At 38.9% G+C, this 16,919-nt stretch overlaps 1 protein-coding gene across 1 annotated transcript; it reads left to right on the forward strand.

Annotated features, from left to right (window-relative positions):
- The first annotated feature begins 533 nt into the window (after nt 1–533).
- Nucleotides 534–16,522, forward strand: LOC108982672 (mitogen-activated protein kinase kinase kinase YODA-like). Its single transcript, XM_018954106.2, has 12 exons — nt 534–817; nt 1,874–2,719; nt 2,871–3,599; nt 4,089–4,176; nt 4,396–4,458; nt 5,187–5,347; nt 5,459–5,534; nt 5,762–5,821; nt 5,911–6,018; nt 6,225–6,464; nt 15,123–15,214; nt 15,311–16,522. The coding sequence occupies exons 2-12, from the start codon at nt 2,163–2,165 to the stop codon at nt 15,789–15,791; spliced, it is 2,655 nt and encodes an 884-aa protein (XP_018809651.1). The 5' UTR covers nt 534–817; nt 1,874–2,162; the 3' UTR covers nt 15,792–16,522.
- The last annotated feature ends 397 nt before the right edge of the window (nt 16,523–16,919 follow it).

The following is a 16,919-nucleotide window of genomic DNA, read 5'->3' on the forward strand; positions in this document are numbered from 1 at the left end:
TATTTTTTGTATTTTATTAAGAAATTTAGGAAAATTGTAATGATTAGATGAAAAAATAAAAAAATTGAAATTAAAAATTGATTATATTTGAATAGAGTTTAAATGTTAAAATGAGATGAGATAGAATAAAATAAGCTAAGATCATCTGTGAAATCAAACTATATCTAAATATTACTTTCCTGAATCAGAAACAAAAATTAACAATAAAATAGAGAGAGAACATTATTCTTATTTAGTTTATTGTTTTCGCCAGACGGCAAAATTTGGTGCCGGTTCGCTTGAGAATATTGGAATTTGGAGGTGGATGGAACAAAAAACGAGAAAAAAAAAAGCGAAAACAAGAATCTAAACTAAAAAAGAAGAAGGAAAAAAAGAAAAGAAAAAAGAAAGTAAGGTAGTAAAAGTAAGTAGATAAAGAAGAAGGATAACTGTTAGAAAAGAAACCAAAAATCCGAAATAACTAAATAATCTCAATTATATATTTCATCAATAGTTTTATATTATATTATAAATCTTAAAAATTAACGCTCGGGCAAGACACCATGTCTTAACTCAGCTTAGACATAGCATACTCTCGACCACCCCCACGCGATCTCTTTCATAAGATCTTTTATTTGTTTTTGCTAGTTTCTTTCTTTAAAAATTCTTTCCAAATCCCTGTATGCAAATTTTCTTCATTTCACATTTCTAGGGTTTTGTTTCTTTCTGCTCTCAACCTCCCCCAATCACGGAAAGATTCAAGGAATTTATATGACTCAGATTTTTGCTAAATTTATCAGTTGGGTTTAGCAAAGATTCACAGCTCTCAGTATTTATTGTAAGCCTACCTCTGCTGTTGTCTGATTTTAGTTTTTTTTCCTGAATAGTTAGTACCAGTTAGTGTAGTTTTTCTCTTATTTTCTCTATTGATTTTTTAAGTTTATTAGTAGATCTGTGTTACGAGGAAATGTTTTTGAGCAAATTAGGATCCTATTTTTGTTTGGTTCGGAAGAAAATTGCGGTAAGAGGTAAGGAAAATTATAAATAAAGTTGGGAGTATTATTTTTGCGTTATTTTGTATTTTGTTTCATGGAGTAGCTTTCTCAACTGAGCCAAATGCGTGGATTAGTAACTCTCTGCAGAGTGGGATTTTGGTTGCCCGAAAACCCGAATGATCAACATTGAAAATTGATCGTGTAATATGCTTGGTTGTGCATATCTTCTTGGGAACCAATAGAGCATTAATGCTTTTGGGTTGGAGATGAATGAGTTTGATCCGATTTAAGCTAGTGAAACATTCACGTTGATTTATATTTTGAATTAAGAGTGGGGAAGATCTATGTTAAGATAATGCACCTGAATATGTATTGGGAGAAAAATTATTATTTTTCTTCAATAGAGGGAGTAGATACTGACGTTTTGTACCCAAGAAGTTGATTTTCCCATCAGTTTATTACTCTTAAGTGCTATTTGGGTGACGCAAAAGCCAGGTCAAATAGGTTTTGACTTTAAACCAATGGTATCACGCAATTAGGGTATGTCTGTTGGTTGTGCAGGTGCCTGTGTCCAATATATTCAGATCAAAACAAATTATTGAAAGACTTTGTTGTCGGAAATGTTGTTACACACTGATCGTTATCATTTTTTAACATCCATATGACAGATTACTGATAAATGTGATAGATGCACTCAACCATGCACTCATCCGCACAGGCACGTGCTTTGTTGTTGTGAAGATTTATTTATTTATATGTGATTTGTGCTTATTTCTTCTATAGAAGTTCTTTAGGCATTTCAATTCATGCATGATTAACAAAGTAAACATAGCTTTGGTGCTCATTAATTCTATACATGAACTTTTTCCAAAACTAACATGCAGCTTCTCTTTCTGCAGGTTTCAGTTGTGTTACTAATCGTGAACCTTATTCCAAAATTCTGCCTAAAATTTTGAATTGGTAATTGTGACCCTCCCAAAGCTTCTTATTGGTGGAAGTCATTTTTGGACTAGATTGGAAGGAGATAATTGATCCTTCCAAATCTCTCAGAGTTGTAGAAATTGTGTACTTTGGTTATTAACTTCATGTATAGGTATTATATGATCAATCTGGTAACTGAAAAACGGATCTCCTGCAGAACTATACTTTGCTGATTCTTTAAATTTTCAATATAAAGTATAAAAAAATATGCCTTCATGGTGGGGGAAGTCATCATCCAAAGAAGCAAAGAAGAAAACAAGCAAGGAAAGTTTCATTGACACATTACACAGAAAGTTTAAGAGTCCATCTGAAGTTAAAGCGAGCAATAGATCAGGAGGGTCTCAAAGGCATTGCAGTGACACAGTTTCAGAGAAGGGGTCTCGATCCCCACTAGATTCAAGATCACCTTCTCCTTCCAAACATGTGGCAAGGTGTCAAAGTTTTGCTGAAAGGGCTCATGCTCATCCACTTCCACTTCCTGGTGTACACTCTGCCGGTATTGGTCATACAGATTCTGGAATTAGTATATCGATAAAACCTAGGTTAGAAGAAGCCTCAAAACCATCAGTGCTTCTGCCTCTTCCGAGACCTGGATGCATTCATGGCAGGTCAAATCCTGTGGATTTAGATGGAGATGTGGTCAATGCTTCTGTTTCTAGTGAGAGTTCCGTTGATAGCAATGACCTAGCTGACTCACATCATCATAGTCCTCAGGCAACTGATTTTGACACTGGGACTAGAGCTGCTGCAGGCAGCCCTTCCAGGTGTGGTTGCATCTAACATGCCCACTTTAACACCTGCATTACTGATATTTACTCCTATAAACATAGGTTTCTATGGGTTGTTTTTATGGTTACCTGTCATCTTCCTTTTATCTTAGTCATCTCTGACAATTTTATTACATATTTTCTGAAGCTTGAAGCTCAAGGATCAATCCTCTAGCATTGCGCAACTGAACTCAAGAGAAGGAAAAAAACCACCTAACCTTCCTTTCAGTAATCTTTCTTCCCCTACATCACCAAAAAAAAGACCTTTAAGCAGTCATGTGCCAAATCTACAGGGTCCTTATAATGGTGCTTTCTTCAGTGCTCCCGACAGCTCCATGTCAAGTCCTTCCAGAAGTCCAATTAGAGCTTCTGGCTGTGAGCAAGGTACGAGTTCTGCTTTTTGCGTTGGGAAGACTTATCCAGATATCACTTTTGTTGGATCTGGTCACTGCTCCAGTCCAGGTTCAGGTCAAAACTCTGGGCAAAATTCAATGTCAGGACAGATATTTTGGCAACAAAGCTGGGGCAGCCCAGAGTATTCGCCTGTGCGGAGTCCTCGAATGACTAGCCCTGGACCAAGCTCCAGAATCCATAGTGGTGCTGTTACTCCTATTCATCCTAGAGCCGGAGGGACATCCACTGACTCACAGATGAGTTGGCCTGATGATGCGAAACAACAAAGTCACCGTTTACCACTTCCTCCTATAACAATTTCCAATACTTCTCCTTTTTCTCACTCAAATTCAGCAGCAACATCTCCCTCTGTACCACGAAGTCCAGGAAGGGTGGAGAATCCAGCAAGCCCTGGCTCCCGGTGGAAAAAAGGGAAGCTGTTAGGTAGAGGCACTTTTGGACATGTTTATGTTGGTTTTAACAGGTATATACCCAAAAAAACAAGATGCTTTGATCCAATATGTGGTAAATTTTTCCTTAGTCACCCGTAAATGTCAATGGGTCCTCTAGGATACCCGGGTCCTCATCCCTTAATATGGATGTTGTAAAGGTGTCTATGTTTAGAGGATCTGATAAACAGGTCAAAAAACTTTTCCCATTGCAGTTTTCTCTCAGCTCGTCACTATGATGCCTAGCTGAGCTGTCTATGTATCAAAATATAAAATAAAGTTTGTGGAATACACTTTCTTGATCCTTATTTCAATTTCAACTTGCGAATGAAATGAGTACATAAGTCTGATGTTAGCCTAATCCTTCGATTATCCATTGCATCAGTGATCATTTGTGTTGTCCGATAAGATTGATGTTTTCTGTGCATACCTAGTCCAATATCCCCCATTCCCCTGCCCCCCTCCCCGTTTATTGTTCATTAATGGAGTTTATGAATATCTAATTTTAATCTTGATTGATTTAGCGAAAGTGGCGAAATGTGTGCAATGAAGGAGGTCACATTATTTTCTGATGATGCGAAGTCTAAGGAAAGTGCTAAACAATTAATGCAGGCAAGTTGATTTCCAGTAGATTTTAGAGATTTTCATCAACTTAATAGTTCAAACAATCTACAATCTCATATATATATTTTTTTATACAAAAAGAAAAGATCCGAGGTTGTCTATTGTTTGAACCATTAAGTTGGTGACTTTTCTATAACTTTGCCCAAACAAGCCATTTAGCTGCTTGATGTTTTGCTTGAAAGAAGTTCTTACATTCTGTTGTGGCAGGAAATTGCTTTGTTGAGCCGTTTACGACATCCAAACATCGTGGAGTATTATGGGACTAAAACGGTAGGTTTAATGTTTATATCTGCTAATGTACATCTAATGCATTAAACATCCTGCATAAACTCTGGAAACAGTCCGTGCTTGATGGTGGTCCCAGGGCCGGCTCGAGGGTAAGGCCACTTAGGCCATTGCCTAAGGCCCCACCCTATGCTAGGCCCCTAAAATTAAAAATAAAGATGTTTTTTATTTTAATTTTGTTAGAAAAATATAAAAACCATTTCATTAAATAGAAATTTAAATTATTTTTATATTTCTCAATGTGTGCAAGGCCTCATGGTACTAAATTTAATATTTAATACAATGGATAATTTATATTTTAAATAATTATTTTCTAAGATCTTGCTAAATTGAGGCACAAAATTTATAATGAGGCCTCATTTTAAATTATTGTATTAAATATAAATTCAAAAAAATTTATTTAAATATTTTAAATAAAGCCTCATTTTATTGAGAAGTTTGAAAAATATTTAATATAATAATGTGTATTTTGTTATATTATAATTAAGAGTAACTCACTTAAATTTTGCCTTGGGCCTCAATTTCTATTGAGCTGCCCCTAGGTGGTCCCCAACTTTCAAAAACTTGGGATTCTGACTCTTTTTGGTCACTTCAATAACCTAATTGTGCCCTGCTATGTATTGGTGTGGTAGTGTTCATCATGTCATCATGTGCAACATCATATTTTTAATTTTCTATACCATGTACATAAGTTTTATAAATTCCTTGGACAGGTGGGTGACAAACTTTATATATACCTCGAGTATGTTTCTGGTGGCTCCATTTTTAAACTTCTCCAAGACTATGGACAATTTGGTGAACTAGCAATTCGGAGTTATACTCAACAAATCTTGTCAGGGCTTGCATATCTGCATGCAAAAAATACTGTTCACAGGTGAACTGAGTCACCCAATTTCTTTTTGTCTAATTCAAGATATAAAATTTTTCTGCTGTAATTGACCAAATTTTAAACATCATTAATCTTCTTAAGCTGAATTTCTTTCAGGGATATTAAAGGAGCAAATATACTCGTAGACCCAATTGGCCGTGTGAAGCTGGCCGACTTTGGGATGGCCAAGCATGTAAGTGTAGGCATGATCAATTTTTTATTTAAAGTGAGATTGTAATAAAAGCAAATGAGTACTCATTCTGGCATATGAAATTTGTGAATTGGAATTATTATTAAAATGGAAGATTGTGCTTACACAACCCTCAACATCACCTCCCAGACTTCTCAAAAACATTTAACATTCATTGCAAGGTTGTGTCAACACTGATTGTCCCAACTTACTTTGTTTGTGACTTGTAGATTGCTGGGCAGTCGTGCCCATTATCATTCAAGGGGAGTCCTTATTGGATGGCACCTGAGGTCAGAATATTTCTGGTGCTAGCATATTCCCTAATAGCAACATGTTTCTTAATTGTATATTTCAATACTCTCGTGCATTGTTTGCCCAGGTTATAAAAAACTCAAATGGTTGCAACCTTGCTGTGGATATTTGGAGTCTTGGGTGCACTGTTTTGGAAATGGCTACAACAAAACCACCTTGGAGCCAGTACGAAGGGGTAGTGATTTAGACCAAAGATAGAAGCTTTAAATTCATCTCTTGCCAGCATTTGTGTTTGTGTGTGTGTGCTGAATGTTTTCATCAAAGTTTCACTTAGTCAAGGATTCTCTAACATATTGGAAGCATGAGTCTCAGTGAATTTTTTAGATTCTGGTGTTGATCCTTTTAATCTCTAGTGTAATGTTTGCATGTTATTGTCTGAAGGTTGCTGCCATGTTTAAGATTGGTAATAGCAAGGAACTCCCAGCAATTCCAGATCACCTCTCAAGAGATGGGAAGGATTTTGTCTGGCGATGTTTGCAACGCAATCCAATCGATCGTCCTACAGCTGCCGAGCTTTTGGAGCACCCTTTTGTGAAATATGCTGCACCATTGGAAAGACCTATTCTGGGCCCAGAGCCTTCATCTCCGCCTGCTGGGGTTACAAATGGAGTGAAAGCTCTGGTATGAAATTCAATTTACTTTAACTAGTTGTGGACCCGCTCAATGCATGAGTATGTTTACCTGAGTGTCATGCATCAATTGTCCAAAATCAGTCTCAAAGAGTCTAGAATGCAAGAACATTCATATAATCTTCTTTTCATGAAAACAGGAAAAAAGAAAAATGACCCTTCAAAAAAGGTATTTGGACTTGGGAGTATATAAATTGAAAAATACTTTAAACAACAGAATTAATTTTTTTTTATAAGTATTCTCTTATTTGTTTTTACAAGTATAATTAACTGTTCTTTTAAAAGTACGAAAGAATTTTATTAATAGAATCTAGGCAAAGCATGTGTACATGGCAAGTATACAATTAACCGTCGAGTATACAAAGATTTTAAAGCAGAAGTGTTAAATGGTGGGGAACTCATAAGGGTAAGTAATGGAGGGTCAATACCTACAATAAGATAAATAATCTCTTTTTCTTTATTGAAAAATTAGTAATAATAACATTTGTTTTTACCTATAAAAAAATTAGTAATAATAAAAGAATAGAAGAGTTAAGTGGCGGGGAAGCTAAAGGGTTAAATAATGGGGAATCAATAACTACAATGGGATGAAAGAGTCTTTTTTTAGAAGTGCTAGATCTACAAATTGATTTTACAAAATTAAGTTTACAAACTGAGTGATTTAATGTGACGCTTCGATAGCTGATAAAAAAAATGTGATACGTGATATCTACTTTACATCAAAATGTGTTTTACAACCCAATATACCATATCAAGCTACATTAGTTTTTTTTTTTTTACAAGTAATAATCTTTATTGATGTGAATGAAAGTAGGCAATGCCCAAATACACAGTAAGTATACAAAGTGAGACACCTAATTACATTTTATGATGCTAGAAAGAAGATAAAAACTCATGAACATTCCCTCCCTTCAATACAACAGCAGAAGAAAACTACTGGAAAAGAGAGAATACAAAAAAATTTCAGATTTTCCCCATTGCACGCTCCTTGTTGTTAAAGCACCTGTCATTTCTTTCTGACTATAAACACCACATTTAGCACAAAGGAATCATCTGCCATGCGGCTGCTAGTTGGACGCTACTATGAGACCCATTCCAGCATGCTAATAGATCCACCACACTCTTGCGCATAGCCCAACTCAGCCCGGTTCTACTAAGGATACCAGCCCCATAACTCTCCAGCCACCTCACAATGTAAACCAATTCCCCACTCCTTTTACACGTTGCACCACTCCGTGACCATCGTACCTCGCTTTCTTAGATTATCAACTGTCAAAATCTTTCCATGTGTAGCTGTCCAAGTAAAAAAAACAACTTTAGATGGAACTAATACCGTTCATATACTTTTCCATAGAAAGAAAGTGGGCTGTAGGACTGTTAAGACCTTATAAAAGGATTTAATAGTAAACTTTTCTCTCGTGTGAGTCCACAACATACGGTCACCCCCATTGGCCCCTAGCTTTGCTGAATACAAGTAACTGTAAAAATCTGCCAGCTCTTCGAGTTCCCAGTCTTGAGCATTTCTTGTAAAAGTGACATTCCAAGTGACCGACCCATTGGCACGACATAGTGCTTCTGAAACTGGAGCTTGCTAATTTCCAGCCAGGTTAAAAACAACTGGGAAAGCCATGCAAAGAGGACTCTCCCCACTCCATACATCGAACCAAAAGCAGGTTCGTGCTCCATTGCACACCTCAAACTTGAGATGTTTTTCAAAAGTGTTCTATCCCTTCCTTATGAATTTCTACAGGCTTACTCCATAAGACCCCCTACCCTCTTTAGAGCACCATCTCCCCCATGCACAACCATACTTATGATCAATAACTTCTCTTCACAGCGAGTTCCCTTCCATTTGGTACCTCCATAACCACTTCCCTAATAGTGCCTTGTTAAAAACACACAAATTTCGCACCCCTAACCCCCTATTTGCAATTGGACAGCTCAACCTTTGCCAACTCACAAGGTAAAATTTAGATTCCTATCCCATGACACCCCACAAAAAAGCTCTAAACAACTTTTCTATCCAGTTTGCCACACTCACTGGTAATGGAAAGAGAGAGAGATAGTAAGTGGGAAGGTTGAAAATGGTGCTTTTGATGAGGCTTAATTTTCCCCCTTTCGATAGATATAACCGCTTCCTACCCAATAGTCTTTGCTCAACCTTCTCAACCACTCCATCCCAAATACTCTTTGCTTTGAAAGATGCCCTCAAGGGGAGTCCAAGATATTTTATAGGAAGAGAGGCAATTTTACAACCTAGTAACTCCGCTAAAGAGGCTATATTGCTACCTCTCCCACCGGAACCAACTCCGACTTTCCTAAGGCAAGGTTTGGGGGATGGGATGAGACACAAAATTCTCATATCATCTCATCTCATCATTACACATTTTTCAAATCTCCATACAAAATATAATAAACAATTCAACTTTTTCAAATTCCAATACAATAATAATACTAAAACATAATATTTTAAACACTAAAACAAAACACAAAATTCTCATCTCACCCCCCAAACCTGTCCTAAGTTCGCCTTGAGTCCCGAAACAACTTCAAAACACAACAAAATTGCCCTTAGAGTTTGAATCTAGCCACTAACAGCATCACAAAAAATGAGCGTATCATCGGCAAATAGTAAGTGAGAAATGGAACTGGTATTACTATTGTTGCCCACTGAAAACCAGCAAGAAATCCCCCCTTTACGGCAGCCTCCACCATATGACTCAATGCCTCCATTACAATAACAAAAAGGAAAGGAGATAACGGGTCTCCTTGTCTCAAACTCCTTGAAGACTGAAAAAAACCACATGGTCTTCCATTGACTAGAACCAAAAACCGAGCGGTTGAAACACAATGTTTAATACATTCACACCACCTTTCCCCAAAACCACATCTTCTAAGCATATAGAGGAGAAAATCCCAACACACATGGTCATAGGCCTTTTCCATATCGAGCTTGCAAAGGATCCCCGGGATGCATTCTCTTAACTGACTGTCCAAACACTCATTTGCTATCAAAACTGAATCCAGGATTTGCCTGCTCCTTACAAAGGCATTTTGAGGTTTGGAAATGAGTTTAACACCTTTGATATGATTTTATAGATCCCACCTACCAAACTAATAGGTCGAAAGTCTTTCAATTCATAGCACCAAATATTTTTGGAATAAGAGCAATGTAAGTGGCGTTTAGTGACTTCTCAAACTTTTGAATAGAATGAAGAGCAAGAAAAATCTGCATCACTTCCTCCTTTACTATGTCCCAACACTCTTGAAAGAAAGCCATAGAAAAACTATCCGGACCCAAGGCTTTGTGTTTACACATACTTCTCACCACAAAATGCACTTCCTCTTCAACCAACCTGCTACATCTGAATCCAGCTGGTCAAAAGATTAAACCATCAAGTTTGGGGTGCCATTCTACTTTTTCAACAAGGAGATCCTCATAATACTGCACTGTGGTCTTGGGATTTCTTCGAGAGAATGTAACACATTTGAACCGGAATGGAGGACTTCAATAGTGTTGTTGCGCCTATATGAATTAGCCACCTTGTGAAAGAAGTTAGTGCATTTATCCCCCTCCTTCAACCAAAGTGCCCTTGATTTTTGCCTCTTAAGATATTTCTTCTATCAACAAAACGTTCTCAATTTCGGTCACCACCACATTCTTCCTTAGCAAGGAATCCGCATTAACTACCCCTTACTCCAAAGCCTGCAACTCATCCCAAAGGATATTTTTCTGCACTTCCGTATGTCTAAATTCTTCTTTATTCCACTTCTTTAAATCATACTAAAGCCCTAAGATTACCCGACACTATGAAGCTAGGGGTACCATCAAAAGAATAATTATCCCACCGAGCCCTTACCTTTTCCACAAATCCTTCAACTTCTAGCGGCATATTCTCAAATTTGAAGGAACGCCTATCCCCACGAATACCACCACAATCAAGCAAAATTGGGAAATGATCGGAACAAACACGTGGCAGCCTTTTGTGACGTAGGTTCGGAAAGTGCGTCTCCCAAGAAGAAGAGACTAGAAATCTGTCCAGCCGGAACTGCCCTCGACTATTGGACCAAGTGTAGGCCCCCCTACCAGCAGAAGATCCACAAGATTCAGGTCAAAGATTAACTCTGAAAAGGTTTCCATTGCACCTGTCGACGTAGAAGCCCCTGCCCTCTCACTAGGGAACCGTATAATATTAAAATCTTTACAAAAAGCCCAAGGTAAATCCCATAAGGAATGAAGACCTGCCAATTCCTCCCATAAAAAACTTTTGTCTCTATCTACATTGGGCCCATACACACCCGCTAAAGCCCACATCCACCCATCCTCAATGTTCTTAAAAGATACAGCCATTGAGAACACCCCAATGCAATCCTCGACCATCTCCATCGCTCTCTTATCCCACATCACCAACATATCTCCCGAAGCCCCTGATGAAGCTAAATAACACCACCCAACAAAGGAGCAACCCCACAGGCTACGGATTATTTATCTATTAATACCACACAACTTAGTCTCTTGAAGGCAAACAATGTCAACCTTCCAACTACGGAGGAAGGATCTAATGTGGAGACGTTTATTCACGTCATTGATCCCCCTTACATTCCAAGAAAGGATTTTAGGCTTCATTAAATAACGAAATCCTCTTACTCTTCAATCTCTCCCTCCCCACACTTTCCTCCTTGTTGTCGTAATTAATAGAACTTTTGAGACGTTTCAACTCCCGGTCTTGTTTCACTGCTGATTTCAGGGCTGTAGGTCTCCTTGCCTCCATCGCAATTAAAAGGGCCTTAAATTGGTTTTCATAGCCAACAAACTATATTCCCACATACTCTTGAACTTCCTCTACTTTTTTTAACAACCAGTTGGATGTTAAATTGTACACTGGCTTTGGAGAGAGAGTGCGTAATGGGATAGGGCTTTCCAATTCATCCTTATCACCCTTTATGCCGTTGACCATAAGCTAATCCACTGACTGAACCATAGACTTAGGCTGCATTTAGTTCTCAAACTCAGTTTAGCTCAGTTGAGTTCAGTCTAACTTTAAGCCGAGTCTAACATCCAAACACTCAACTCTCAAATTACTAAACTCATCCCAACTCAAAACCTTCTTACATGTAGGACCTATATCTTTTTTCAACTTAAAACATCTTTATACGTGGGACCTACAACCTTTTTCAATTTTTCATAAAAAGTACTAAACTCATCTTAACATCTAAACACACTTTAAACTCAGTTTAAATGAGCCCCACATAACTCCATTCACTACTCAACTCACTACTATTTATAAAGAACTCAACTCAGCTGAGCTCAGCTCAACATCCAAATGCAGCCTTATCCTCCTTCAACACCTCTGATGATGACCCAGGACCCTCATCAATTCCCCCTTCCATATCCAACAACCATAACTCTTGATTGAAACACCCCTCAACCAACTCCCCATCCTCCAAAATTTTCCCAAAGGACACATCTTTTTCGACCTCTAGTGCCTCCAAGACCCCCTCTGTCACTTTCGACGCTAAGGGCATTACCTGAGGTACACTTGAAGGTTCGTCGGTGATCGACGACATGGTCTGTGCACACCCCAACTTCCCTGACGAGAGAATGGTCTGCGGTACTGGATCCGCAACCATCTCCCCTAAAACTTCATTCCCCAGTGGACAGAGCCCCTGCGTTGACATCGAGGAGACGCCGACGACCTCCGTCGGACCTTTTTGTGCAGGTCATGATGACTTGAGAGCAAGTACACCATCGGCGACCTCCATTGAACCTTTTTGTGAATATTCATCGTCCACTATAGATGGTGCCGTTGGTGTTGTGGCTGCTGCCAAAGGAGTGACGGCTTGCGGCGAGGTCGTCTGAGGCCTCGTCAGCGATGATGGCCTGTGCCCACTTGCAGATGGGCCAACAATAGCTTGCAACTTCCTTCGCTAGATGCGGCCTCGATCTCCAGGCTACATCCCCTTGGGCTGAGGCCCGCCTCCTAGGCCCACTTCCCCTTCCCCTCCAGACAAAACCTTCCCCTTCCCCTTGAGTGCCTCACTTGGCCCTCTGGGCTGACCCTGGCCCATTTTGCTAAAGCCCCTTAATTGGTTAAAATCGAGTCCCACAAATTCCTGCCCCAAAACACATCGTTTCAGCCACTGAACTTTATCAGTCAGCTCACCCAGCTGACTTAACTGACAAGGCAGAGTGGATTTCCTTATACAAACCAACAATTTTGTCTTCCCCCTCGCGACTTTGACCCCCTTCCAAAAATGCAGCACCACCTGGCCTGGGCAAAAACCTGCCAGTTCTGCCCTCTTCGCGTCTTGAGGCCCCTCTTTCCAACCTAGGAGAGCCTCCCTATACGAAGAATGATGCTCCCCATACAACGGCTGAGTTAATGCAGACTGCTCCTTCAAAACAGGAACACCACCTCCACCGACTTCCTGCAACGCTACCATTAAGTTCCTCCAACCCACACCATTTCTATCTTGGGGATGGAGATGAAGCTCTGCCGCCCCCCTCCTCCATACTCCACCAAAGCCAAGTATGCGCCTCTGGAGTTGAAGCACGTTGCACAATGTAGCCCCTGTCCCCATCCCTATGGGCAGAATAAAACCCCTTGCCTGCTGCCTTCAAACACCCTTCCAAGGCTCTGTAAAACCACCGAGCTGTTTCCAACCCCACTCTCATATTCTTCACCATTTTCCATCCTTTTCACACAATAGAACATGTCGACCATCCCTTCTCACCTCAAACAACTTAGACTCAATCACTACACGTTTCATGGAGCGCATTATCCAATGGTACGGTCAAACACCCATCCAAAGAGAAGAAGTGTACGGAGAGATAAGCATTAAAAAAATTAAAGCCATGATAAATCTAATATAAAACATAACCCATATTAGTTTGTAAGCACTTATTATTATTATTTTTTTTATAAAATTCCTTTGTACATTAAGCATTTCTCTGTTTTTTTATTGAATAAATTATCGTAAAATGTTAGGAAACTTTTCGTCTTCAAAACTTTTTCAAATCAAAATATTTAAATTTGTAGAGGAAATTGGATGACGTGGTTCAATGGGAGCGAAGCTCATGCTTCAGAAATTATACATGTTATAGATGTTAGCCACTTTGTTTTTGTTACAAATTACATGTATGATTTATGTCAGTGTGGAATCTCTATGAACTTGGCTAATAACTTGTGTAAGGTAGGAAGATTTCACATGTATTTTATTACTTTTGAGTGCTATCTGTCTTATGACTGGAGGGTTTGGCTCAGAGAAATATTATATCAAATGTATGTAGAACTCTTCTCTTAAAAAATATTGTCCATTTTGAGGTTGGGAATGGAAGGCTAGACAACTTCGTTTTCCTGACTTTGGAGACTTTGTATTTAGATTTGTCTTCAAAGAATGACAAAATTGAGAGACCCTGTTTTAACATAAATTCCATTACAAGTCAGAAGTCTAGGCCTGGTGGGAAACAACAGTGAGTTGGGCTGGTGTGGTGATAGACCAGCCGAGTATCAGAAAGAGAGAGAGATATTAGATTAGAGGATGCTGCTCATTAAGCTCGATTAGGTCCCGTTTGGATAGTGAGAGTGTCTCATCTCATCATTACAACTTTTCCAAGTTTCCACACAAAATATAATAAAGAATTCAACTTTTTCAAATCCCAAAATAATAATAATATTAAAAAATAACATTCTAACAATATTTTATTTAACTTTCAACTTTCTTCTAAAACCATCTCATCTCACTATCCAAACCGCACCAGTTTGCTAATTTTCTTTAGGAGTTTTAAGCTGATCTCTCTTATTACAAAGTGTCCTATTTTTTTAAGGACAACCGTATTGGCTGGGCACCAGGGGAGCTTTAGCTCAAAGAACTTGGGGGCTCAAAACTCCTAGGACATGAGTCCAGTTGGGAGGCCTACATCCAGTGCATGAGAATGGAACTCAAAAGTCATTTGGCGGGAAATAGATATACCTTATTAGAACAGGCAGATAAGTTGCAGGACCATCAGGGCAAATAAATAATGCAAGGAGAAGGACTTATGCAGGAGTGAGGTAAATAGTGGGATAAAAAAAGAGAAAATAAAAGCTGATGAGCATTGTCAGGTCATTGTGCAGGAAAGGAAAACAAGAGCACTGGTGAGGTTTTTTGTGCGTTTGGGTGGTTCAAATATAAGATGAGATACTAAAGAGTTCATAATTGTAGTGCAAATATACTCCAGATAGAATGCATAAAACAAAAAAGGTTCGAGTCCAAGTCCAAGTGATCCAAGAACTTCTTAGTAAGGTGTGATGAGGGGTGATTCTGGTATGTATACAAATACACTTGCATGCTTACATAAAAACTTTGTTTGCTAGTTGGTTCATGTGGATGTAATTCTATTGCATTGTGCGAGTGTGTGTTTGTATGCATAGATTGTGCTATTTATAGGCTTGGTGCGTAACATACCACTTAGTGAGACCCTTTATATTCATAAAAAAAAGGTTAAAATACTAACAGTTTTTTATATAAGCTGATGCGGCAGGCTTCCACATCAGCAGTGTACTTGGTGTGTCAATAAACAGGCTGCAAATAGGTTTATTCTTATTTTTGATTTCTTATATATGCCTCCAATTTTCAACTTTTGCTCTGCTTTACTGATCGTTTTCAGGTCATTGGACAAGCAAGAAATCTTTCCACCTTGGATTCTGATAGACTTGCATTTCACTCATCTAGAGTCCCAAAAACCGGTTCCCATGTCAGGTCTCTCTCTCTCTCTCTCACACACACACGCGCGCGCGCGCGGGGGCGCTTGCGCTCACAATAGCAACTGTCTGATTTTATTGTCCTTATTTACAGTGAGATCCATATTCCAAGGAACATATCATGCCCTGTTTCACCTATTGGAAGCCCTCTTTTGCGCTCAAGATCACCACAACACTTGAATGAAAGAATGTCTCCTTCTCCTATATCTAGCCCGCGAACCACTTCAGGCTCATCCACACCTCTCACAGGTGGTGGTAGTGGCATTCCATTTAATAAACTGAAACAGTCAGTTTATTTGCCAGAGGATTTTGGAAGCATGCAAAAGCCCCCAAATGGTTTCTACATCAATGTCCCCTCCTATCACGAGTCAAATCCGGACATATTTAAAGGAATTCAAACGGAGCCTTATATATTCTCAGAACTGGTCCCCGGTGAAAATGGTGTTTTGGGAAAGCAATTTGGAAGGCCCGCTCATGGCGAGTTGTATGATGGACAGTCCGTCTTGGCTGATCGCGTGTCTAGGCAGCTCCTGAGTCCCAGCTCTCCTTTGTCCAGTCGCACCAATGGTATATAACTTGACACATAGTCATGGACTACCTTTCAGAGCCCTGTCAGACTATGTTTCCGCTTCACAGGATCAATGTAATTATCATTTTAGCCGACAAGGAAGCTAATTTTTCCAGTAAGGACTCCTAACCAACAGAATCCCTGGAATAAGGTTGGATCTATGGCAAATGAAGTGGCTGGAGGCAGAAAAAGTGTGCGCAGTGGCTTGGTGTGAAGGCTTATGGCATTCAAATCATCCAGTGATCAAACAAGCCAGGTTATATAATGAAACCAGTACGGTAGTGGATGTTTGACCTGGCCAATTACATGGAGCTCACTTCCTGGAAAGGGTGCCCAGTTGTCTTGCGTAGCTTCTCATGATTGATGCGGCATTGACATTGTACAAGTTGAGTGCTTAAATTGTCACCTAATGCTTGACGGATTTGAGGTATGGGTAAAGCACGATTTTTCCTTGTGAACACGTCTGGTGACATGCGTGGCAGTTCCTTCAGTACCTAAAATAAAAATTATAAAAGAAAAATCGCGTCGATGATAACTATTTTTTTTTCAAGATCATCGTCGTATAGAAGAAAATAGTGATCGAATTGGTACCTGAGACTATTCTATCTCGCTCTCTTTCTTTTTTTGGTTGCATGTATGCTTGGTGGAAACTTCCACATCAGCAAATATATTGCAACATGTTCTATTTTATCTCTGTTTAAAAAAATACACACGAGGAAAAAGAAAGTGGATTTATTGCCTCGTTTGAACGTATAACATATATTCAACTGTGACTTAGTCCACCAATTAAAATTCAACCTGAATTAAGGAAAATGGGTAAGAAAATAAAGAAGTAAACTCGCAAATTGAGGGCATTCAGACTACCTACTCCCAGGGGTAAAGATTTAATTAAACAAACTCGATGAATATGAAATCGAACTCAATGAATATTACAGACTGTCAATGTATTTATACAATTGCTTAGAGAAAGGAAAGTATTTGAACAATTGAAGGGGCCTTGACACCACAGCTGATATCTCTGCCCTCAGATTGCCATCTAATGGTTTGTAGTATTGTACAAGAGTATTATAAAATATTTTCAAATATTTCATTCCAAATCCAAACATCATTTAAAGATAATTTTGAATCTTTAACT

Source organism: Juglans regia, chromosome 13, assembly GCF_001411555.2.
Source record: "Juglans regia cultivar Chandler chromosome 13, Walnut 2.0, whole genome shotgun sequence".
Taxonomy (NCBI): Eukaryota; Viridiplantae; Streptophyta; class Magnoliopsida; order Fagales; family Juglandaceae; genus Juglans; species Juglans regia.